The sequence below is a fragment of the Herpailurus yagouaroundi genome, unplaced genomic scaffold (genome assembly GCF_014898765.1).
Source record: "Herpailurus yagouaroundi ecotype Mexico unplaced genomic scaffold, PumYag 100, whole genome shotgun sequence".
NCBI classification, from domain to species: domain Eukaryota; kingdom Metazoa; phylum Chordata; class Mammalia; order Carnivora; family Felidae; genus Herpailurus; species Herpailurus yagouaroundi.
In genome coordinates this window covers 75,074,021-75,101,491 of record NW_024412391.1, presented here as the reverse complement: position 1 = coordinate 75,101,491, position 27,471 = coordinate 75,074,021, and the positions used below count along the sequence as shown (strand labels likewise).

At 32.8% G+C, this 27,471-nt stretch overlaps 1 protein-coding gene across 3 annotated transcripts in view; it reads right to left on the bottom strand.

The window, feature by feature from the left end:
• HGF (hepatocyte growth factor) overlaps positions 1 to 27,471 on the bottom strand; it is an 80,840-nt gene that overhangs the window by 14,272 nt on the left and 39,097 nt on the right. For all 3 annotated transcript variants that reach the window (XM_040472806.1, XM_040472805.1, XM_040472807.1), the window contains 6 exons: positions 23,695 to 23,869; positions 21,002 to 21,129; positions 12,231 to 12,333; positions 9,044 to 9,177; positions 3,253 to 3,291; positions 1,933 to 2,029 (listed from right to left, as the gene is read on the bottom strand). In XM_040472806.1, coding sequence (XP_040328740.1) covers positions 1,933 to 2,029; positions 3,253 to 3,291; positions 9,044 to 9,177; positions 12,231 to 12,333; positions 21,002 to 21,129; positions 23,695 to 23,869 — 676 coding nt within the window. The remainder of the gene's footprint in view (positions 1 to 1,932; positions 2,030 to 3,252; positions 3,292 to 9,043; positions 9,178 to 12,230; positions 12,334 to 21,001; positions 21,130 to 23,694; positions 23,870 to 27,471) is intronic.

Here is a 27,471-nt window from a genome sequence, read left to right as displayed (position 1 = left end):
CCTCTCAGTATGTGTTTTGGAAGAATAACTAAACAGCTGTTTTTACTGAGGACTTGGATTTAAAAGAAAAAAAAATATTTTTTTTCTAAAAGTTTATAGTACTCTGATCTGATGGAAAAGAGTTTCACCTGCTCCTCTAAGGTTGGAAACTTCCAAAGGACTATTCTTATAATATAATATAATATAATATAATAAAAAGGACTATTCTTATAATTCAGTAATAAATTTAGAAGTATATGCCTCTTTTTTTTTTCTGGAGTTATGAGATTTGCAAAGAATCAGTAATTAATTCATATATGTGGAATATTAGAACAAATTTATCATAAAGAAAATGAAACACTCTCTCCCCAAAATTGACAGTCTTCATTAAATCTTTATATTTCATAGTCAGCTCTAATATTCTGGTGAGTTTCACAATTCTGTTTCAGTACTACATGCCTAGGACAGCTACACCACAATTATTGACATAAATATTTGTCAAATTTGGTGGCTTACTCTCTGCAAAAGGGCATATTAAAAGAAAACTTTAGGGCATCTTCTACCCAGTATCTAGAGTATGATTTATATTTATATCAAATTTATGAATGCCATGCTTGCTAAGAATTAGTTTATTCATAAAAGAACTTCAGTTTCAAGTTGTCTTTATTCTACTTCAATATCCCTGATTTAATTGTAGCAAAAGATGTACTTTCTACCTCTACTAGAAAGTTAGAGGTAAAGGAACATAGAGGGTCTTCAAAAAGAGGAGATATTTGAGTTGGTATTTGAAGAATGACAAGTATTTTCCAGACATAAAATAGAGGAAGAAAGATACAACATGTAGTGAGAAGAACAACCTAAAGGCTTGGAGGGAGAAACATGGAATGTCTTGAAAACAAGGGGAAATGGGGCTAAAATGAGTGTATTTTGGGATAGACTATATAATGAGGTTCCAAGAGAGATAAAAACAAAGGTACTTTAACATTCAGATTACCATATGGTGTAGTATATGTAATGTACAGGAAGTTGTAAGATCAGATTTCAACTAACTTCTATTTTCAATATTTAATTCTTCCAACATAACTAGTGATTTTAATTTTTATAGGAGTATATTGTCCAAAATGATTTTACTGAAAACATATCATGAGATATGAGAAATAGACATGTCAAGAATTTTTCATCCATGCTGAATAGTATAATTGCTAGGCTATCCAACATCAATATAGTTGGTTAATCTTTTTCTCAATGATAGACTATTCTATAACTTAAAATTATTATTTTCATTAGAATGCAAATGAAAAAATTTAGAAATTGGAAACAAATATAAAGTTTCTGATATGATTACACATAAGCATGTTAGAAAATAAAGTCATGGGGCGCCTGGTTGGCTCAGTCGGTTAAGCGGCCGACTTCAGCTCAGGTCATGATCTCACGGTCCATGAGTTTGAGCCCCGCGTCGGGCTCTGTGCTGACAGCTCAGAGCCTGGAGCCTGTTTCAGATTCTGTGTCTCCCTCTCTCTGACCCTCCCCCGTTCATGCTCTGTCTCTCTCTGTCTCAAAAATAAATAAACATTAAAAAAATTAAAAAAAAAAGAAAAGAAAGTCATAATATCCTAGATTAGGGAATTAATTGCATGTGTTTTATAACTGCTTCAGTGATATCAAGGTATAAGTAGGTTCTCTGTGTAGTTGTATTTTCTTAAAAATTAATGAAGTGTCACTTGTCATCAGAGACAATGTCAACACATAGGGTACCTCCATGAACATTTAAAAAGGCACTGTCTCTGAAGGCACAAATTGTAAAATCCGGAGCTATTTGGCAAGCAGAATCTGGTCAGTCTCCTCTTGTGCCCCCCTCATATGGGTGCCTATATGAATGGTACAACCATCCTGTTGGGAATATGACTTTGCAAATAATTCAAATACATGTGATTTGTGTCTATTAATAATTACCTGTATTTCAAACTAACCATCCATCCTACATTTGTCCGTGTTGGGATTCCATTTACAACTCGCAGTTGTTTTGTTTTGGCACAAGATATTACGGGATCTAAAAAGAGGACCAAAGACAACATTTTGACAAAACATCTTGCAATAATCAGTGCCTCTCAGTTTGCTTAAAAGCATGGTACTTAAACAAATGTAACTACTGTAAGTTTGTCAGAAGAACATTTGGAGGAAAGAAGGTAAGTATTATGACTATAGTGTCAAAACAGGCCTAAAATGTTTGCTATGTTCATCTAAGTAGACAAGTAACATAAAAAAATGAATTAACTCAAGGTAGACAGCATTGCCATAGTGAGAGTGGCTTTGCCCACCAAGCACTAAGTATAGGCTGTTCATATCTAACACTAATTGTTATTTCCTTCACAAACCTCTATACAAAATGGAAGAATGTTCTTTATAGTAGCCATTTCTGAATATCAACGGAAATCAATAGCCTCAATGAAAAAAAAACTATATTTGTTTTTTATTACTTCTTTTTTATGATAAGAATGTAGAGCCTTTTGAAACATGTTACCAGCATTGATTGCATTTATTGAAATCGTATCCAGATGACAAAATTATTATGTCCAAATCATTAAACCCAAATGACATGATGCAGAATTCTTTGGCGTCAACTTTTTCCTGACCCTTCTCCAGATTCTTTGCCTTATCCTTTCTATTCCTGTGCATGGTCTAAAATTTCCATTTGCTTCTTCAGGCTGAGACAGAGCAGGTGGTCTCTTAAGTCAAAATACTTGAGTATCTTCCTTCAGCCCAAGACATATGTGAAAATCAAAAACAAGCAGTTCTAAAAAGATTTTCATAAATTGAATATTAACCGAACCTCTCAGTTTCTATCGTCTTTTACCTAGTGGTGCATGTCAAGAGCCTTAAAAATAGAGCAGGTAGACACATTGCATAATTTTCCAACCTTCTGTTTTTTTTTTTTTTCTGACTTTAGCATCCTGATTTAATTTAAAGGATGGCGAAGGTACATTAATGTCTATTTTGCCCAAAATTATGAGTAAGATAAATGCTTTTCTCAAAGTTAAGTATAACATCTTATATTTTCTGGTAGAGAATTAAATTTTGATGTTCAGTATGTAGTTGCCTTTGTAACCCCTTTACACAAGCACATAGAGAAGAATTTAATAAAAACAAATAGCCTAACTTATTTTTATGACAGAAGTTAATATACTGATAAGATATTTTCCATGAAGAAAATAATGACATAACTTCTGACACATAGAGATTCGAATATACTAGATATTACAAAAGATTACTTACGGTCTAAATTGACTATTGTAGGTGTGGTGTCACCTTCACCTGTAAAATAAATATATACATATATACATAATTCATTCATACATATTTCTGTTATATAGAACCAAAAGTATATATTAAAATCCAAATATCCATGAATTGGATAACTTACTAAAATTTCAACATTTTATTTAAAGATAAAATGTGATAGTATGCTTTTAGTAATAATGTATGACTTTACTGGGTATTAATGACTGTACGGGGTATTGTGAGGAAAGCCCTACTTTATGGCTGTGGAGACACTCAGGTGTGTGGTTTGATGAGTATTGGAAGCTTAGATTACACTGCTGGCCTCACGGAGCAACCTCATTCTACAGAAATGTCACAGAGGTGCCCAACATGATACACAATGAACATTCCATTGAATAGCACTAATGCTTATTATTGTTTGCTTGAGCCAGTCATACGGACTGACTGTGATTTGTTTGCTTGTTTGTTTTTGTTTTTGTTTTTGTTTTTGTTTTTGTTTTTGTTTTTTTTTTATTGTAATTTGGACCTTTCATAGTTTTTCTGAAAATCAGTTTTATTTTGTTATATGGTTGAGGATAACTGAAACACCGCATGCTTCAGAAAACTGTTTTAAGAATTCTAGAAGATAGAGGGGCGTCTGGGTGGCTCAGTCGGTTAAGCGTCCGACTTCAGCTCAGGTCACGATCTTGCAATCCATGAGTTCGAGCCCCACGTCGGGTTCTGGGCTGATGGCTCAGAGCCTGGAGACTGCTTCCAATTCTGTGTCTCCCTCTCTCTCTGCCCCTCCCCCGTTCATGCTCTGTCTCTCTCTGTCTCAAAAATAAATAAACGTTAAAAAAAATTAAAAAAAAAGAATTCTAGAAGATAGAAATCAATGTCACTAATGGAAAAAGAGGGATGACAAAATATAATTGCATTTTGTTGGAATATTTCAAATACTGATTCTTCCACATGGTAACAAAAACAAAAGTATGGGAAAAAAGAACACTGGGAACTGCAAGTTAATTCTAACTAAAATGTCATAACTTACTTTTTTTTTTTTTATAACCTCCCTACCAGGGTTTAATCTCTGCAAAGAGAAAAGCTTGGAAGATGCTAGGATTTGAAAATACTTATGCAATAATGAATGAGGCATGCAACATTTCCTGTAGTTTAATGTCTGACTGTTCAGAATTCATGGTATAGAGTTTAGTCAGGCACTGTTTAGACCCAGCTGGTTGTTAATCCCAGGAAATGCCCTGAGCTCAAATAAACCAGCAGCAAAACAATAATGGCATATGGATTCCTTTGTAATACATGCAAATTTGACTGTTATTTATGGGAAATCTCATAAGAATTAATATATGCTAAAGGGTTGTTATTTATGTTCATTTTCCAGATCTAGATATTTTAAAATGAATAAGGGTAAAGGCAAACATATAAATTTCATTATTTCCCTCTTTAGCTTATCCTTGGGGAGGGTTTTGTCTTAGAGTCAGCTGAAGTCAGTTAGCTCACAGTACAAATTAAGATTGAGGCCAACTATGGTCATTAAAACATCAAGGATATTGGTTATTCCACTCCAATCAATCACTTGAAAATTCTAAATTTAAAAACTAGACATTTAGTCCTTCTGGTGTTGTGATGAAAAACACTAGACTGACCATTCTATCCTTATTGTATATCAAGTTTCCTATTTTTAAGCATCAAGTTAATAGGTAAACAAAATACTTAGTTCATTATTGTAATTTGCTACAATATTTACATTTTAAAAATTTATAGATATTGTATATTTAGGACTTTAATTACTCATAGTTATTATATACATATATTTCCATTAAACCAATATTTATCATGCTTTAGAATAAGCTGAAATACCACTTAAAATCAGATTTCTGAAGATTCTGAATTGGTAACTAGATTATGAGTTTTTTTAAAAAACATTCTAGGTTCTTCTGTTGAACACTTTGAGCAAAACTTTGAGAAACTGCTCTCTAGGCCTTTTCCATTTTACCATCAAATACTATTCTTGCTTCTTCTTTTTGCTTTTCCCATACTATCTCCACCACAGTACTCAAATCTGAAATATACTTATTTATGATACAAATCTTTTGTATTGATTCAAGTTAAACTTGAAGGGAAACATGTCATTGATAAAGGGTTTACCTATGGAAGAGTAGGTAAATGTGTATGTGTCTGCGTTTATATGGCCTCAGAACCAAATATGAATTCTTACTGAAAAAAACCTTCTTGTAATGTATTCTTAGTTTCAACCCAAGCTCAAAACTTTATGGACATCACATATTTCTCCAGGCGGATATCTATGTTCCCATTCTCATTATATATTTTAATATAAATATATATTTATTAAATTATATTTACATAAATGTCTCTTCTCTACCCTGAAAGATAACTGAAGGTAAAAAAAAATATTGTTTATATTGTTGTATACCTAGCATGTTATAACATAGGGTTTTGTACACACTAGCAACTGAGTTTAAAATTAAGAAGTGAATAAGTAATACAAACTGAGATGGAAGTTAAGTTTGTGCAAGGCACTTATAGTAATAGAGCTGAAATTCTTACCCTGGAAGTTGGAGTTGAAGCTCTTAACCACTACATTCTAAGTATTTAATACTGAAGATTTGTCTAAGATCTACAAAGTATGTGTGTGCATAGGTAAATATATAGGCATTTCTATAATTTTATTTTTACATATCTGATAATCCTAAAAATGTATGTTAAGTATTGTTCTGTAAACATTTTTTAAAAAGAAATTAAAACTTTTGCATGTTTTTTAATACAAATGTACAGTGTGAAAATGATTTATACAGTCTCTACAGTTAAATAAATAAGAACTCAAATCTTCTAAAGATAAATTTTATTAGCCTTTCACCAGTGGGAAAATATAAATAAATCCTGGCTATAAATATTAGTTAGAAAAATGACAGTGTAAAAATATTTATTGAAATTAATGTTCAGAATATATTGAAATAAAAATGAGTTATTTGCAATAGCATTTAATCACATACTAGCAACACTCTGAAGTCTTTCAATAGCACATTACTAACTTTTAGTTTTAAAATGTTAGTTGAAAATATATCTTGAGAACTTTTAAATTATTAGAGTCCTGTGTCAGTTAGGTTTATAAACCAAATTACGCTTCTCTGAGATTCTACAGGACCATTTTACTCTGAACTATGTCGGTGTGCAATAGAACTGTTTTAGAAGCCTGGCATTCCCTTCTTCCTAGACCACTGGATATTTTATTAGCCTCCATCATTCTTAATCATAGAGACGTCACAGAAAGATTCCACCGGGTAAAGCTAATGTTTATAAAGAATAATCCTCTAACCATTAAAAAAAAATTATGTGCCAGATAGGTAGGTTTCTTTGCTTTTTATTGTTAAAACTAGAAAGACATCTTCTAAAGAAGAACATTTTCAGGACCTAAGCCAACCCTAATATGGGAAAAATAGAAAATTAGGAACGCACTAATTAATTTGAAAGGCTATGATTATAACTAATGAAATAAATATGTGTAATATAATAACATATATAATAATATATAATTTATTTATGAGCATAAAAGGTGTTTATTTACTATTATAGAGAATTTATTTATTAAAAATAGGTTGGGAAGTTACAAGTCACTTATAACCATACTAGATGAATATCATATTTAAGAAGATTGCCTATTTATGATAAAATTTCAGAAATATGACTAGTGTTGGGGTGCCTAGGTGGCTCAGCCAGTTAAGCATCCTACTTCTGCTCAGGTCATGATCTCACGGTTCATGAGCTCAAGCCCGCATAAGGCTCTGTGCTCACAGCTCAGAGCCTGCAGCCTGCTTCTGAATCTGTATCTCCCTCTCTTTCTGCCCCTCCCCCACTACCACTCTGTGTGTGTCTCTCTCTCTTCCTCTCTCAAAAATAATCATTAAAAAGAGAAAGAAAGACAGAAACATGACTAGTGTTTCCACTTAAAGTAAGAAATTATCTCTTTAATTTGCAATAAATTATGTGTTTGTATTTCATGGTTTTTTTTTTAAGTTTATTTATTTATTGAGAGAGAGAGAGAGAGAGAGAGAGAGAGAGAGAGAGAGCATGAGCAGGGGAGGGGCAGAGAGACAGGAAAAGAGAATCCCAAGCAAGCTTCACACTGTCGGCACGGAGCCCATATAGGGCTCAGACTCACGAACTTTGAGATCTTGAGCTGAGCTGAAATGAAGAGTCGGATGTTTAACTGACTGAGCTGCCCAGGTGCTGCTGTAATTCATGTTTTAAAGCAAACATCATTTCTTCATTTTAATCCTTTAAAATGGGTACTTTTGTTCCTATTTTCAGGGTACTTGCTACTGGCTTATGTCACAAGAGAAACATTCTTTTTTTTTTTTTTTGCATTTTTTATATTTTAATTCCAGTGTAGTTAACATACAGTGTCATATTAGTTTCAGGTGTACAATATAGTGATTCAACAATTGTATACATTGCTCAGTGTTCATCATAATTGTACTCTTTAATCCCCTTCACCTATTTCACTCATCCCCCACCCACCAAGAAAAACATTCTTAAAATAAAGGGTGTCCTTTTGTAGACGTGAGATAGTTTAACATAATGTTTAAAGATGTTTGCTATAAACAGAGCTATGAGATATGTAGTCTAGTAAGATGGTCTTTTGCTACTGACACAGTTTTATAATAAGGCTTTTTCACTCAATACCATATGGAGGATATACTTCCATCTCAATATATATTATTCAGTGGTGCTCAATTAGGATAATTTTGTCCCCCAGGGGACTTTTGGCGATATTTAGAGATAATTTTTGATTCTCAATATTTTTTTATTGACATCTAGTGGATAGAGGCCGGGGACACTACCAAACATTCTATATTGCGCAGGACAGCTTCCTACATCAAAGATTTATGCAGTACAAAATGTCACTAGTGCCAAGATTGAAAACTCCCAAGACATTTCTCTAAGCTGACTTCCAGACAAGCTTTCCAATTCACCAAGTTTCACAGTATTGAAAGATTTTAACTAGCCAGACCTTCACAAACATTGGGCATAAATAATTACTTTCTTATTTGCCAGTCTTATTGGTGAAAATGATCTTATGCTTTTATAATTTACTTTTTCTATTAAGTTTTAATCTATTTTTGTTTATTTGTTTCATTATACTTATTCTTTAAGATTCATTTTCTTCATTTTTCTCCTAAACTGTGACATTTTTTTCTTATTGATATATAGGAGCCCTTTTATATGAGGTATATCAGTCATATGTATTTTACATATATCTTTTACTTTAGACACTGATATTCTTTTAACAAAATCATCTTTGACTCAGAAATGTGGTGAGAATGCTCTAGACTTTTTAATATTTGGTAAGGCACGAGAAGAAAATGAAAGCAATGTTATTTCAGGTCTGTCTATGGGTCTGTTACTGGATGGGGGCTTTGTAAGAGCTCTGCTATACTCACAGCCTGAACAGTTAGTATTGAGAGGGAAGTCTTTATGGTGCAGTCATATTGGAACCATGACCATTTATTGCATATGGATTTCAAATGAGAATCTTCTGAGGAGGAAAATATTATTTAAAAGGTCATTAGAATGTCTCTTTGTCTACAAAAGAGATGAAGAAAGATGTGTGTGTGTGTGTGTGTGTGTCCGTCAGTCTGGAATGCATCCCCACTTTAGGATTGACTCCAGCCCTCCTATATTTCCACCTCTGATTAAGGTATCAATTTAGTGGAGATTCAGTGTATTTAAAATATTTCACCTGAAGAAGATCACTGAAAGTACTTACAACGAGAAATAGGACAATAATCCCATGGAATGAGAGGATTTCCCGTGTAACACCAGGGGCCATGGGCATCATCATCAGGATTCCGACAGTAATTCTTATTCAGCTTACTAGCATCTGGTTCCCAGAAGATATGCCTGCATAAACAACAAGCTCTGAAGATCACAAGATGCTCAGTTTGTCCAACAGAAACAAACTGTCACCAAGAAGATAAAATCCTAGCATGTAACTTCCATTATAGAAACAACACGAGCTTCTCTTTGGCGTGAATTTTAATTATTTTATTTTAGACTTATTTTGTTGTTCTTACAGTTTGGAATCATGTGCTCTAACTCAGGAATTTGGAATATGCTACACGAGTAGACAGATAAAATGATGAGAAGTTTTGTGATTTGCTTCTATTTAATAATTACAGTGGTAAGGTAACAATATCCCTATTCATAGAAGTGCAGAAACACTGCCAGAAAAACCGCAGATGGCAAAGAAAATCAAGGTTATAAAACACCTAGAAAATGCAAGCTATTGCAAAAGTATTTTTCATGTTTCAAAAACGTAAGAAGCATGACTAGCAACATCATTATAAGAAAAGACGGAAAGACACGCTGAAAAATTAATAGTAATGTGCTAATGAAAGAAACTCTAAAATATCATTGTTTATATAATTACAATAGATGATCTTTGGACAGATAACTGAGTAACACTTTCTCATTTTACATCTTACTAAGTTTATTACACAAGAAAAGCAGAAACTCTCTGCGTTATTTTGTAAGGCCATGCCCACTCATGTAACATCAATATTTGTATTTATTTTGATGAGCTTAATACAGCCAAATCCCAAATGGCCATCCTGACCAAGTCATGAAAAGTGTACAAGTAACTGAATTTGTTTTGGATTATCAATTACTACTATGCTTGGTTGTAATTAATGGGTCATTCAAAACAATGGAAAGATCTTGGACAGGGAAAGTTGGACTATCTTTCCAAACTTAGGTTCATTCCCTGGACTAATGACAACAGCAAACACATATAGTAATTACTGTGTACCAGATTCTATTATATGTGATTTACATATATAACCTTAGACCAACCTAATGAGACAGGCTATCTTATTTTTGAGGAAATAGTAATCCACAGAAGCCAATTTTTCTAAGGTCACATGGCTTATAAGCAGTAGAGCAGAGGTTGAAACACCTGGCTCTTTCCAGAGTCAGTTTTCAAAACCACCATTCTATACTATGTCCTTACTCAGTTGTAGGTTATTCTTAAACCAAAATGGTAACATGCAATTTATCATTCATCAAGTTCCTTCAAATTGTTTTCAAATGACTTTTAACTATTTCTGAAGGTCAACCCAAACTCAGTGAATTAAGAGTTATAATCATGAATTCCCTAAATAAACACTTCCAGTGGTATGCTGGTAATGTTTAAAAGGGCACTCTGAGATGTATATGAAGTCTTTATTTGTTGTCCTTGCTGATTACTGCAGTGTAAATTCTTCCATCATAAAAACGTCAAGTTCCCAAGGTGAAATCTCTGAAGGCAGAATTGGTACACTTGTCTGTCACAAGTCCATAAAAGCTAGGTCCACCCCACCATATTTCTAAAAATGCCTTCAAAAATATCAGTGTTGAAATATAGCATTTAATCTTAATCACACTAATTCTCACTTAAAATTCTGTAATGAATCTCTTTAATAAGATAAAATCCAAAGTTTTTTTAAGTTTATTTATTTATTTGAGAGAGATGGAGAGAGAGGAGAGAAAACATGAGTGGGGGAGGGGCAGAGAGAGAAGAGAAGAGAGAGAATCTCAAGCAGGCTTTATGCTATCAGCACAGAGCCCAGCATGGGGCTTGATCCCACAAACCATGAGATGATGACCTGTGCTGAAACCAAGAGTTAGAAACTTAACTGACTGAGCCACCCAGGTACCCCCAAGTCCAAAGTTTTTAACACACCTTACAAGGCAATATATGGTCTTGCTACTGGAGAATTTCTTGTCTGTGGATATTGACCAACCTTACCAAAATTATTTCTGATTTTCAACACTTCAATCTTTGGGCTTTGGGACAAGCTATTCTTTCTGCCTGAGGTACTCTCCTCCTACACTTCCTTTGACCAACTCCTAGTTAACATATATGTCCCAATTAATGTCCCTTTTTCTAGGAAGCCTTCCAGAGTGTGAAATCCATGAGGCTAGAATTCTGCTTATGTTTGAAATCCCAAAGCTACGGTGCCCAGTACAGTAGCTACTAGCCACATGGGGCTACTGAAGAATTGGTATGTGGCTAGTCCAAATTGAGAGATGCTTTAATTGTAAACATATACCAGATCTTGAAGCTGTAATATGAAAAACATGTAAAAGGTCTAATTGACAATTTTTCTATTGAATACATATGGAAAGGAAAAGGCTTTGGATACATTGGATTAGTAACATGTATTATATAAAATACTTTTGCCTGTTTATTTTTACTTCCTTAAATGTGACTGTTAGTGCAGATTACATGTGTGAAATGCATATTTATGTTAGAGAACACTGCTTTAGAATTGTCTCTACTGGTTTGTGAAGTATATTAAATGAAACCATGTCATCCACTAGTGAGTACATTTTCAAAGAGAATAAAGTTATAATTAAAATAGGACTAGAGGCCAAATAACAACCTCTCTGAGCCCTTACATCCTTATTCACACATATAGAAATATCTTCCACATAGGATTGTGGTGGCCAAATACAATCAAATGACACTAACTTTTTTCCTTTTATTCATAGTACGTATATTCTGAGATATTTGTTAAAAATCAGTTTTATGTCGCAACCATGTCTCAGATTTGCCACTTAATTATACAGTCTTATCGAGTCATACAGTTGCTTCCCAATATAACCGTATCATCCTTAAAAGTGGAGCCAAAACTTATGCCCACTTTTTGTTAACATTTCCCATGGCACCTATCACAGAACAGAACACATAGTAAATGTCCAATAAAAAATGTGCTAGATTGAATTACTTATCTAAAGGTTTGTTACATGGAGGGAAAATGCTAAATTGAGTTGCACAGAATGACCAATCTAAAGCTTTTATTACCTTAATATAATATATAAAAGACTAGAAAGAAATAGCAATGTGCGTATCTGAATATACTATCTGCTGTTATCACTACATATTATATATTGAAAGAAAGAAATTTACACACCTGTGTAAGTCTTCCATGTTCTTCTCCCACATTGAACATGTTAGTCCAGATCGTGTTTTGGATAAATTGCCCATATAATTTTTGCCATTCCCACGATAACAATCTAAACATAAAATATATGGAAGGAAGTCTAATGAATACAAGGAAGTATAGAACAAAAACATTTTTTACAAGCATGAAAGTCAACATAAAAGTTAACACACTCTGAAATCAGTATAAGTCAAAGATACTCCTATATTTCAGATTAAAGTATCTTTATTTTCAACTAAAGTTTTCTTCCTCGAAATAAGGGTTTATATATCACACTACAAACTTAAAACAATCAAAGAAAAAATTAAATGAGTGGCCCATAGGGACACTAAATAAATGAGAATTTTTACAATGGTATACTTATTTCTCAACATTTTCTTCTGAAAAAATTTGCTTCACAGGAAAGTTACAAGAATGATATAATGAACACTCATATACCCGTCACATTTGTTGTGTTTTGAATTTTGTCTTCCTGAGAAAACATTCTGAGTCACTCAAGCCAGCTGTTTTGCAAATGCTCTTTAATTCCATTTTGTCTGATTATTTTCTCATGATTAAAATCAAGATAAAGGCAGGATTATGGCAAAGATGATATTTTGTCCTTTTCACAGCAGTTTATCATGTGACGTGACATATTTTATCATGTTCCATTATTGGTAGTGAGTTTGACAATTTGGTTAACTGATGTAAAGGAAAATTTGGGGGACTTTTCAGATTGAATCAGCATCTTATTGCCAAACAAACGTTCATAAATGGCTTGGCCTACTTTGGTTGCTTTTGCATGAATCAGTGATTACTATGCTGGTTTTAAAATAATTATTTTAGGGGCGCCTGGGTGGCGCAGTCGGTTAAGCGTCCGACTTCAGCCAGGTCACGATCTCGCGGTCCGTGAATTCGAGCCCCGCGTCGGGCTCTGGGCTGATGGCTCAGAGCCTGGAGCCTGTTTCCGATTCTGTGTCTCCCTCTCTCTCTGCCCCTCCCCCGTTCATGCTCTGTCTCTCTCTGTCCCCAAAAAAAAATAAATAAACGTTGATAAAATAATTATTTTAAAATTTCCTGCATTTCTTTATTTATTATCATTTTTCTGTAAATGAGAATGTTTTCTTCTCCCCACTACGTCTATTTAAGTATTCAACTACTACCATTAGTAGCAATAAAATGTCTGTAGTAGAAGTGGTAATATACACATAGACTTATGTGTCCTCTTTTTACTCAACATGATGATCTATTCCCGTTGCTAATTTTGATACTCAAAATTGTTTCAAAGTTGATTGATGGAAGCCATTTTAAGCTGGTTTTATGTCTTTTAATGTGTCCCATGTGGTTTTATTTTTCACTTTTTTTCAATTGAATAATTTGTGTTTTATTAAACATTGATAGAAATGTCAATATTCCTAATTTTTAAATATCACAAAAAGGAAGTCATGGTCTTCCAAACACATGAATTGCAGTTCTATATTTGAAAAGAAACACTTTCCTTATTTTAAAATAATAACACACATTTTCAAAGTGACTATCTATTAAACATTCCTGATTTTTATATGAATGAGCACTATAGATTTGACTATAAAATGTTATCTACAAATATACATCAACATTAAGACTATTAGTTTTAAATTTGGTAAACCATAGCCTATTGTCACTGGCTTTAAATATGCTTTGTATAATCATAATAAATAGGTATAAATCCTAATAACAATTTTACATAAACAATTTAATAATATGTTCAGGAATCAGTTAACATAATGAAAAAGAAATATAATAATCATATTCAAAAGCCATGTTTTCATATCCATGGATCACATTTTGCAGTAGCACTATAAGGAATTTGGGCTTAAATATAAAAACTAAAATAGGATAGGATTTGATACAGATAATATCATAGTCATTCCAATACACAATAAAATTGCTCTCAGCATAAATTTGTAAAATCTCATACTTGCACATATGCAGAATATACGAGTGAATTCATTTTCCTCTGACAGTGCTTCCCTCCCCCCCATCCCCCCCATGTTAGGAAAGTTTAAGTCTTTAGCTGTTAGGTAGTAAATTCTTTAGATAGACTCTTACTGAAGAAAACAATTGTGCAATACAGTATTCTAGTACTATTTTTTTATACGTTTTGAATTTTTGCACATACGCTTTCTGTGTCAGCGGAAGAGATGCTCCTAACCACCATCACCCTTTTATTTGAATACAGGCTATGGGACTTTTTATTTTAGAATAGATTTGACTTACAGGAAAGTTGTAACTTTGTACAGAGACTTCTCATATACCAGACAGTTTTCCCTACTTTTAATATATTACATCAGTATGATAGATTTGTCTTAAATATTAAGCCATACTGATGCATTATTAACTGGAGACCATATTTTGTTTAAATATTTTTAGTTAACCTAATATCCTCTTTTGTATTCTAGGCTTCCACATGATACCACATTATGTTGAGTTGTCATGTTTTCTGAGGTTCTTCTAAATATGACAGTTTTTCAGGCTTTCTTCTTTGATGACTTTGTCAGTTTTAAGGAAAATGGGTCAAGTATTTTGTAAACTCTCCATTTATTGGGTTTGTCTGATGTTTTCCTCATGGTTAGATAATGGTTATTGGTTTTTGAGAGGAAGACATGAATTTTTTATAACTTCTTAACTTGCTGGTGAAATATATTCCAGCCTCACCTTGTACTCTCTTTGTCCCGGGCCTCCTAACATCCTCAATTTCTCTAAGGAACTCTTGTTTATTTTGGGGATGGAAAGTAAGTAGAAGACAAGAAATCGGTGCCAAATGTGCTTATTTCTATTTGGTGCCATCATTTCTAGTTCCTTTTATTTGATAGAGCTAGGTAGAGTGTGTGTGTGTGTGTGTGTGTGTGTGTGTGTGTGTGTGTGTCTAACTTCAGTCTAATACCACAGTTCTTCCTTCCATCCATTCCATTAGTGTGAGAAACCTCATTCCAGGTAACATTATGTTTGCCCATTTTCTCAATTCTACAATGTACACAAAATAATTTCAAAACTATGTCCCAATAATAACAAAAACTTACACTTTAAAGTTCAAGATCTATTTATAGTTATTTAGCCCTAAATATATCCCAGTGAGGCCATATACAGCCAGAAAATCATGTCCAGAAGTTAACTTAGTCTTTCTTCCTTCTCTGTAGTATTGGTATCTATTTTATATAGAGGGAGGCATATTGTTTTTGTTCCTCTTGAGGTCACTTTTTGAATATTGAAAACACTAACATTGCTTAATGGTTAAAACTATATGAAAATATATCTCAGAGAATTCTCATTTTTCCCTTTCCCTTTGCATCATTGTATTTCTACCCACGACCTACCATTACCAACGAACCCAATCTCATTAACATCTTGTTATGACTCCTGTATAATTTCTTCACTTTTTTTGGCAAAATTAATCAAATATATATTTGTAATATAAATATACAGATTATTTTTATGTATATTCTATATATGTATTATTACATCCCATTTTTATTGCTAGTAGTACGTCTCTTTATTTATTACTAACAGAGTACCAAATATGTACTTTAGTGCTTTGCTTTTTTTTTATTATCAATATATCTGAAAATCACTTCATATAGCTCACAGAAAATTTTATTATTCTTTTTGCAAATTTATATTTCATAGTGTGACTTTGCCAAAGTACATTTGAGTTGTTTTGCTATTACAGAAAATGCTGCAGTAAAAAACTCATGCATATGTTTTTGCACATTGTTGGAGCTGTACATTCAAACAGTACATTGTTGAGCCAAAAAGTGAATGCATATGTAATCTTAATTATTATAAAATTATGTTCGATGGGTTTTACCATTTTGAACTCCTAAGAGCAATGTATGAGAGTTCCTTTCCCCAAAAGGAAATGGATAACCAGCTTAGCAAAAAGATAGTGTTGTCAAGCTTTTGAATTCTTACAAATTATATGTGAGAAATACAAGTCTCATAATGTGAGAAATTTCAATATTTATATTTATTTTTGTATTATGTGAATTTAAGCATAATTTCCTTGTGTTTGAAGGGAATTTATATATATTTATATATATATATACACAAACAAAATACACAAAGTTATAAAGTTAAATGTATATATAACTTTACATATATATAACTTTATTTTGTAAAATATATATATATAGCTTTACGTATTTTGTTCATTACTTAACTTTTTTGATCCTTTACACTGGTTTCAGAATTTTTATATATGAAAAATATTTCCTCTTTACCTATAATATGCATTTCAACACTTACTTCCAAATTTGTCTTTTGTCTTTTGAATTTAATATGGGTTTGTGTGTGTGTGTGTGTGTGTGTGTGTGTGTGTGTGTGTGCTATGCCATGGTAGGTTTTCAATGTAGTTTATCATATTTTTCTTTTATTGCCTCTAGATTTTGAGTGTTAATTAAAAATCATTTCACCATATATAGGTTAAAAAGGGATTCTTCCAAGTTTACTTCTAGTATTCTATATGGTTTCCTTTTTCACATTCAGATCTCTTATATATTTGGAGTTTATTTTGGAGTTTATTTTGGTGTAAGGCATGGATTTAATTTTATCATTTTTCCAAATTATTACCTTATTGATCCATTATTATATTTTAAAAGTTCATTTTTTACTCAGTTATGTATAGTCACATTTATAATATCATAAATCTCTCTAAGGAGTCTATTTCTCATTTCTGTGTTTTGTTCCAATTGCAAATTTATTCATTGTACTAGAACTACAGTCTTAATTACCAGCTCTTTATAAAATGTTTTAATATGTATAAAGTTAATTATCTCTAATCACCCTTATTTTTCAAGATTTTCCATAGTATACTTATGTATACTTATGTTTACTCTACCAAGAGAACTGCAGAATCAGTTTGTTGGTGTCAGAAAAAGACATTGATCTATTTATTAATATCACATTAAATTTGTACATTAGCTTAGGTAGAATTGATGTATTCATGATGTTGTGTTCTCATATCAAGAACAAGGGATGTTTTTCCACGTTTAAAGTACACCTTTGTGGCTTTGAGTAGTGATTTGAAAATTTTATTACACAGATTTTACACATTTCTTTCTAAATTTATTCCTAAGTTTCCATCAGCTTTATTACTATTATAGATATAGTTTTCCCTTTAATTAAATCTTCAAACTCATATATGAATGCTACTTTAGTGATTTTTTATTATTGAATTTAATTTTCTAAGTATATTACTATTTATATCATTTGCATAAATAAAGATCAATATGATCTTTTATTTATATGGAATAACATCTCCAATACAGTGTTAAAGAGTAATATGTTAACTTATCTTAACTTGTACTTACAATGTTACATAGTAAAGAGAATATTATACATTCTTGTTTTCTTTTTTACCTTCATAAGAATGTCTCTAATGTTTCCTCATCAATTGTATACTACATATATCCCCATTAACTATATAATATATACTTATATATGTGTTTGTGTCTATACGTGTTTGTGTATGTGAGGATGTCTATGTGTATATGTTAAAATGTGAATATATATTTTAAAGAAGGCTCTGTCTCAGCTTCTCTCTCTCTTTGTATATATATGGATATACAGATATGTGTGTAGAGTGTGTGTATATTCCAGAAAATCTCATTTGAATGTTTTTATGAGAAAGGAGTAAATTTTGTAACAGAAACTTTAAAATTTATTTACATTTATTATATGATTGCTTTTCTTAGGTCTAAGATGAATTATGTTATTGGATTTCTAAAACTAAATCATTTTTGTCCTTAGACTAAACTCTACTCCATCATTATGTTTTATATTTAAGTCACTTTATTGGGCGTTTACTCAAATTTCATTTAAAATTTCTATATTCACAAATGACATAAGTTTATTGTTTTTTTTTGCTACCTTCATCATGTTTAGATATTAATATTAATATATTAATAGATATTAATATTATAATTAATATCTAGATATTAATATTATAATTTCAACATTCCTGGTGGAAGTTTCACATATAATTTATTGTGCTTTACTGTATTTGTTAAGCTACATAGGAAGTTATGTAGCATTGAGATTAACTGGCCTGTGAATGCACCTAGGCACAGTATATTTTTGATAGGATGGTTCATTAATACATTTCTATATTTCTTCCCTAAGAATAGGTCTAATTCTTGGACTAATTGAACTGACCAGGGTCAATTCGTAATTTGAATTTTCTTAGTAAATTATCCATTTTTTTTGCCAAGTTTCTTACATGAGGTTATATAAAATAGTCTCATGTTTTCTAATTTTCCTGTTTCAATGCTTATTTCCCCTTTGATAATTATTATTTTATATTTTTGCCTTTTTTTCTTATATTTTGTCTTCTTTTTTTCACTAGCTGGTGACTATTTTGTTAATTTTTTTCAAAGAACCATTATTTTGCTTTATTCATTAGTTCTAGACCTTAATAATGTTTGCTCTAACTTGGTTATATTCTTTTTACTGCTTTTGGTTTATTTTTCCCCCAACTCTTAAGTTCGAAATTTCATTTACTTGTCTTCATTATTTATGATATTGATATAAGTACTTAAAGCTATGAATTGCATCCTGTTTACTGCTTATAGTGTGTGTTATATAATCTAATAAGTTGTGTTTGAAAAGCATTTTTGAAGAAAGTCTGTAATTTCAGTTTTTAGTTTTCAATAGAGTTATTCAATATTTAATTGGAAGAGCATTTGATTATATGCTAATTCAGATGTTCAATATTTAGGAAAATCTTTTCTAATAACAGCCTGTACGTGTTTGTATTTTCTGTTACATGGAAAATATAACAACATCCTTCTGTGTGTGTTTATGTGCATGCATGCACACATATCACATATTTAACAATGCCAATGATTAGCTTGGCAGTATCATATAATGGCATAACCATTATAATTTCACAGCTCTATGTCGAATTGGCTTAACAGTGTCTCTTAAGTAGGACTTGGTTTTTAACTTGCCCTACAGAGCTTAACACAATGTTGCACTTATCAGGTATAATATATTGTTAAAAATAATATATTTTTTAAAGTAATGAAAGATCATTTCAAGGAAGGTTATATTCAATCCCAGCTGTGCTATTTGAGAATTTAGGCAAGCTATCTGAATTCATAAAACTGAAACTAATTTCTTCATCTATTAATTTGTAGATTTATTAGATAAGCAACATCATCAGCTTAACTTTTAGAATCTAAAATTCTCTATTTATTACTTGACCCTTTGGTAAGTGATATATATGGATATAAAAGCAGTTTAACATACATAAGAAGCCTTTTAAACAATTGTTTTCATTTGCCTCTATCTCAAATTAGCAGTGCTTGTTTACATGAACAAGACAGGGACAAAGAATATCCAGCTGGTACTAAACCTCACTTAAACACTGGTTTCAACTTTATTTCCAAATGACCTTTGAAATCTGCCAAAGAACAGTGAAATTGACTGAAAAGAGACTCAACCCCTCCTCCCTCTATAACTTTTCAGAATTGTTCATAAAAAAAAAAAATGACACTGCAGAAAAAGTTAAAGGATGGGAGATGTATAGGACAATAAATCTATGAGATGAACTTTAAATTTGGCTTGGGATGATTTAGGACTGACCATGATTAAATTTATGGGAAAGAATATGATTGCTTAAAAATCATAACCCTGAATTCATTATGTACTAGTAAATGCCCAGATTTCAACATTATTATTAATCTTTGACAAATGATTTCTTTTTTAAACCTAAATCATTTTAACTTTTCTGTACTACTGCTTCCTGAAATAATTATCTTCAATGGCATCTATGTTTACAAGTCAGTGGTGGTTTATCCCAAACCCCATTGCTACACATCATCTCCACTGCTAACACCCAGGTCCATATCGCTCTCCTCTTTTTACTGAATTACTGAAAACACGCAATGGATCCTCCTGTTTTGGCCCTTGTTAGAATCTCTAGCTGTTTTCTGTAATGCAGCCATACTCATTTGTTAAAATTGAAACCAGACAGATCATCTACATCTTTCAGAACCCCACAACAGAGTCCCTTCTCTTTCAGAGTAAAAGTGTAAATCCTTCCAATTCCTACCAGGCATATGTGATTTTAGCCCAACTGTTTTCTAACCACATCCTCTGCTATGGTCTCCCTTGCTTGTTCTGTACCAGCCACAGTGATGTGGTGTTTCTTTCCTTTCCCTTTTCAAGCACTGTCCCATCTCATGGCATTTTCACTTGCGGTTTCCTCTACGTAGAACGCTATTTACAGATACATGCACATGGTACATGATGATGCTCCCTCACCCCTTTGAGGTCCTGCTTAAATGTTCCCTTGATATGTAAGAGCTTCCCATACCATTAAAATCTAATAGGAACACCGTCTCCTCTACCTCTGGGACATTTTTCCCTCTAGCATTTACACAAACGAACTTATCATTCCCACTTCCCTTTTGCTTATTTATTTTCGTTGTCTGTTTGCGGGAATTTCTGGAGTCCCATGGAGTGAGAGAATTTTGTTTTGCTCACTAGTATATCCCCAGTGTCTAAAACTGTGCCTGACACTAGTATGCACTCAAATAAACAAATAAAAGTTGAACAAATGAACGTGTAAAAGAAATTCAACCGCAGACTTGGTGATTTTGTTTGCAAACCAGCAAAAAACCAGTGCAACAAGAAGTAGGTCCTCCGCTGTGAAATGTGTTCTCCCTTTAGGCACTAACCCTGAAATTAATCGTGCCCACCCTGAAAATGTCAGCTATTACCTTGTCCACTCGACACATCACATTTTGGAATTTGGGAGCAGTAGCCAACTCGGATGTTTGGATCACTGGTAAAACACCAGGGTGACTCAGCTCCATCTGGATTTCGGCAAAAATTTTCTCGTAGGTCCCTATTGAGAATAAGCGCGTTAATGCAAATTGCCTGAGTTCTTACAAATGGGGAAACAAGCGCTATTACATTTCTAGAATCCCCGAATGCATGCATGTTTATAAACAGAGTTCTAAGTTTTAGATTTAGGAGAGTTATAACAATTTAGAATTCAGTATACACAACTGACACCGCCCATGTGACTGAAATAAAGGCTGTCAGAGGTCAGTATTCTTTTCATGCCACAGGCCTGGACTTCCATACAAACACTACTGCTTCATGAAAGGGAAAAATAGCACCACCTCATTTTTCTTACTCATTCTCAACGCCTGGACTCTCAACTATTATAATTTGTAAACACTGGCCTATTATTTTTATGTTTTCACGGCCGATATATAATGTAGAAACAACATGTATCTCTCATTTAAAATGAAAGTTCTACCTATCCAAACATTTGACACACACACACACACACACACACACACACACACACACACACAATAGCTTTCTTTTTCTTGAATTCTGTATTCCTTTGATTTAATTTGCTGCATACATTTCTTTCCATTCCAGAACGCTGCTTTATTGATTTATAAAAGTGATCTCAAATCTTATAAATCTTATAAATATTTCTGTAAAACATTCTCTTAATTCTATAGAAACCCTAACTGTTGGAGAAATCGTCAGTGTATTGCACAGACATCCTTTATGTTAGCAGTGATTTGATAGACACTTAAAGTGCTTAATCAGGAAAAAGTCTATATTAATATTCCCTATATATAAAAGAATTTTACCTTAATATAAGGTTCACGTTACATAAGACATGTAATTTATGGTTTGCTCTCCCAAGCAAATGCTCTCAAATTTGAAGCAAACATGGGCTTTCTCTTTAGAGACGCCCTGACAAATAATTTAACAAGATTAATATTCAATCTATTGGAAACTGCATTCTTTGTATCACTTAGGTCCAATCAGAAGTACAATTTTAGTAATATTCATGTTCACCATTAGAAACAGAGAAGTTTTTTGTTGTTTTTTTTTTTAAGGAAGAAACTTGAGTTCAGTTATAAAACCAAGTTAGTAGGTTATCTAGTCAAAATAGGTCCTGATACAAACTGGGTTATGTAAGATCGTGAGAACAGTGATCACTAACAGCTAAAGCCACTGCATAGCAAGCGATCATAGTTACAACCCTTATTAAAGCCATTAGCCTTCTTATGAAATGATAAAATTATTATGAAGAAAATCTTTTATTTCTTTTAACCAATTTATACTTATATTTTAAAAATTTGTGCCAGCATAAAATATGCGCATTGAGTTTTACATAAATTTTACACAAATTTGCTCTTTTAGATGAATAATTGCCTAGTTAAATTCTTTTGAGTATTTGTACATACACAGTTTCTTACTTGAGTATTATCACCAGTCATTAGAAATTAACAAAACACGTGAATGGCATGGACACTGTCTCCTTTGTGCCTCTTAACTAATCTATTCTCATTCTCTTTGCTTTCTCTACTTTGGTATTTACTTCTGAGGTGTGAAACACATGGGTCAGGAGCAGAGAGAATTGCTCTGAAGTAAATGAGGGAAGCAAACCCACAATGACAAGTAAACGTTTGTTATTATAAAATAATGAAAAAAAATATTTATGTTTTTACTATCTAAGCAAATACATTAAATTAGCTAAAACAAGCAACGAACCTATAAAATATCTCCTCTCTCCAGTGGATGGGCCAACTCATGCTCATAATTCTCCATCTTGAAATGTTAAGCTCTCTTATTAAAAGCCAATTACATAAAGCCAATATATGTTATTTATAGGTGCTATTTCGGCAAAGCCACTATGAATGGCACGTGTGTTATAAATTTCAAAAGCAATCATTTTATGTTCCTCATAACAAGGTGGACAATTTAAAAACACATGGCATTGTGGCTGTTCTGTCCAGCAAAAGTCAAGCGGTGAAAAAAAAACAGCCATGGAGAAGGCACATAGCGGCAATATAATTGATATTCAAGGGCAGTTTCTTTGGCTTGATTCATCTAAATAATTGTTTTACTTTCCTACTCTTCAAAGGGAATCTAGAAACAGCAGAAAACATTCATTTGAGACTTTAAAAATAGTATGTCTGCAAGGCCGAAAACACATTAGTTTACAATGTTGATTGAAATGAAGGCATGCCTCTTTTTGTAAAAGAAAAAAAATGTAATCTCCCCTAAAATTAATGTGAAATTTTAAGAAGGCACTAGCTTGAAACTTGGCTGGCTATCATTATCCTTAAATGAGTTATGAAATGTACCTGCAAAAACAAAGCTGTGATCAGAAACCTAGAGGTGCGTTTTCCAAAATATGGTACTTCAACTATCTGATTCAAAACTCACCTAGAGTGCTTATTAAAATGCATATTTGAGGTCCAAATCTCATATCTAAGGAATCAAAATATCTGCGTGGATGAATCTGCGTTTTAACTCCTGATTATCTCTAGACACACTAAAGTTTAAGAATTACTAACACAGGAATTATTAGAGTCACCATTCTTCCTCGTTTCCTGAGAGCCTGCTGAAATTTATATGTGCCTAATATACTCACTTGCACTTGAAATTTTCAGGAGTTATGTCATGCTGGTGAGGATACTGGGAATCCCAACGCTGACATGGAACTCCATTCCAGATGGAGTTGATGGTGCCCCGGTAACCTTCTCCTTGACCCTGAATGCATTCAGTTGTTTCCATAGGCACATCTGTGTCATTCATAGTACTGTGAGCTAGTGGTAAAAACAGCATTAAACTTAAGTACAATCTTTAAATCTTCATCCATCTCTTAATGTTCTTTTGCACATGGATTACTAAGGTATTCTGTCACATAGGTTTTTATAATAATTGAGTAGAATATTATTTCAGTTATCATTATTGCTCTCTCACTCAGCCTAAAGGAGTGAGTTAACATGGTGGACTCAACTATAGAATTTCTCTGCTCATGAAACAGAATATTCTAGGAGCGGCTGGGCGGCTCAGTAGGTTAAATGTCCAACTTTGGCTCGGGTCATGATCTTGCGGTTTGTGAGTTCAGGCCCTGCATCAGGCTTTGTGCTGACAGCAAGGAGCCTGGAACCTGCTTCAGATTTTGTGTCTCCCTCTCTCTGCTTCTCCCCTGAGAGCATGCATGCTCTCTCTCTCTCAAAAATAAATAAACATTTAAAAAAAGGATATTCTAGCTTGACTTTATCTAGCCTAGTTTGAAAGAACGTCATCTAATAGCACTTAAATTTCCTGATTCTGTCTATTCATTCATTAATATTAGATGTACAATCTTTCCATTTATTAATTTTTATATATTTTATAATCACTTTTCTTACTTTAGAAATTGAAAAATATCTATGAGTACTATAGTGAACAATCAGGGAAATTAAAAAGCACTATGCTGTAAGTTTGGTCATAAAAAAAGTAAGAAAGGGAAAAGTTGATCTACAGAGCAGTTATCTTTTAAAAAATCAATCTAGGTGGCTCAGTTATTAAGAGTCTGACTCTTGATTTTGGCTCAGGACATGATCTCATAGTTTGTGAGTTCAAGCCCCACATCAGGCTCTGTGCACACAGCGTGGACCCTGCTTGGGATTTTCTCTCCCTTTTTCTCTCTCTCTCTCTGCCCATCCCCCACTTGCTCGCTCTCTCTCTCTCTCTCTCTCTTTCTTTCAAAAATAAAATTGCTTAGTGTTGACACTGTTTTAAGTCAATTTATTGTTATTACTATCTCCATTCCAAGTTTATTTTCATTCAAATACAAAAATAGTGTATTTTTGAAAAAATTTTTAAAGGCATTTTACTTCCATATGTCGCTATAACTAACATATGCTGAATAGACAGTATTTCTGAAATGGCTATACAATTATTCCGAAAATTAGTTTGTTTAAATACATACAAAAGTTGGTAATGGCATTAACCACTGTTCTCCTCCAGTATAATAAATATATTCTAAGCTATGTTAATGTTTTAATCAATTTGTTGGCATTAAAAGAAATCAATTGTTCCTAGGCAGATTTATTTCATGCTTTTTTCCTAGTCCAAATATAATGCTTACCACATTCCATGCAGATCATAAAAATCTCAGTAACAAAGTATAAAAAGTACAAAATTAAAATTTCACTAATTTTAATTCAGTAGTGAAACTGAAAATATTTAAGGAGCAACTAAAATCCACACACCTTCTCAAAATATCATGAAAATGTTTATGGTTCAATAGAGTAAAGTAATGTAAACTCCTCAGTTTCCTTTACAATCTAAATGGTAATTAATGATGCTTCTAGATAAAACTCACATTGCCACACTCTACAACAGCTTCAGATGTGAATAAATATCTTTGATTCATACATTCTGGAATTATATATATCATTTCTCAAAAGAATTCAGAATTAGACGTGTCTTCAGAGGCTAAGGGTGTCTATAAAAGTTCCATATTTAATAGTGTAAATTCGTTTTAAATGGCTCTTCAACTTTATTTAAATTTATTTATTTCTTACAAATAATCACCACCTTATGGGACTTAATGTTTTATTTCATTGAGTTCCATGCAAACTAAGTGGAGCCTCAGTTTGGCGTTATTCTATGAAACTCCGTGAAAAAGGAGGAAGATTAATTAATGACCACTTCAACCATTGGACTAGGTTGTATAAACAGATTTCCATGAATTGCCCTTCTCATAACAGTTCTTTTTAAACTATGCTTTTATTTCTTATGTATCTCTTCCACACTTTTATTTTTTATTTTAATTTTTTTAAGTTTATTTATTTTGAAAGAGAGACAGAGAGCCAGAAGGGCAGAGAGAGAGAGAGAGAGAGAGAGGGAGAGAGAATCCCAAGCAGGCTCCGCTAGGTCAGCATGGAGCCCGATGCAGGATTCAAACTCACCAACTGTGAGATCATGACCTGAGCAGAAATCAGAAGTCAACGCTTAACCAGCAGAGTCACCCAGGTATCCCTTGGCAGCTTATATATATCTACTTTAGGGAATAAAAAATTGTCTCAGAAATACCTTAAATTAAAAGGAACTTGAAATGGAGATAAGTAAAATGTCCAGAGATTGATCTGTAAAGTGGTCATTGAGAGTTGATTTCTGAGAATTAATATATACTGATATTGGTAACATACAGTGATTCAGGAAGAATAAAAATTATTGGCCTGGAAGAAATGACTTGTATAGAAAAAGTGCTACTTAACCAAGTCCTTTATGATTTTAACATTAAAGTTATTTGATGGAATAGACAGTAAGATGGATTTTATACATCCTCAGGAACTGTATTTTATCAAAAGAAATACCAACAAGCAACTGCATTTCTGATTATTTGAGTCAACTGTTAAATGAGTTGAGGATACTGAGTTGGGGGGGGCACATCTTTAAAAGGTGATAACTTTAGACAGTTAAAAGGTCAAGCTGGTACTGACATATTTTATATCTAGTTACAAAACTATGATGTGATAAAAGACAAAAACAAATGTCTCCAGAGACCTATCAATTTATTAGCTTAACATTTTAAGAAGAAAAGTTTTTAATCCCCCACCTGTTGGGCACAAGTTCCTGGGAAGCAAACTTGTGACCTCAGGATGCAGCACCCAGGCCACGGCAGTAAAGTCAGAGTGTTGTGTGCTTGTGTGCCGTCTTGTGTGCTTCTACTGTCTTGCTTTCCTATGTATTTGTGTGTGTTTGGTTTTATTTATTACTGTCCCATTTTTCTCAAGTATTACTCTAACATCGTGAATATGTAATCAAAAAACCCAAAGTTGACGATTTTCAATGTCTATCACACCTGCCTTTGCTTAGGTATGTGTCCATCACATCTCACTGAGAACATAGCTAGAGGCTGAGCCCATCAGAAATTACCAAACTCTGCTCCTTGGACACTACGATATCAATATAAGATTAAAAACAAATATAATTTCTAGAATGTGTTATTAGACAAGAATAATTGGATCTTCACTTTTTTCATAAATACCTTTGTAAAGTGACATTTTGCAGAAATAACCCATGACAGTTAAAATTTGAAACCATACATAGAGACTTAATGTCAAAACAATTTTAATTGAACTTTTTTTTGTAAAAGGGGAGATAATTAAATAAATATTATCATAATTCATGAGGAACTCAATACCTAGAAAATTCAATGAGTAACCACATGTTCATGTTTAGAAGATATTAACAGGATGGGATACTTGGGTGGCTCTTTAGGTTTAGCGCCCCACTCTTGATTTCAGCTCAGATCATGATCTCACAGTTCGTGCATTCAAGCCTCAAGTCAGGCCCCACGTTGACAGTGTGGAGCCTTCTTGGGATTCTCTCTCTCTCTCTCTCTCTCTCTCTCTCTCTCTCCCCCCCC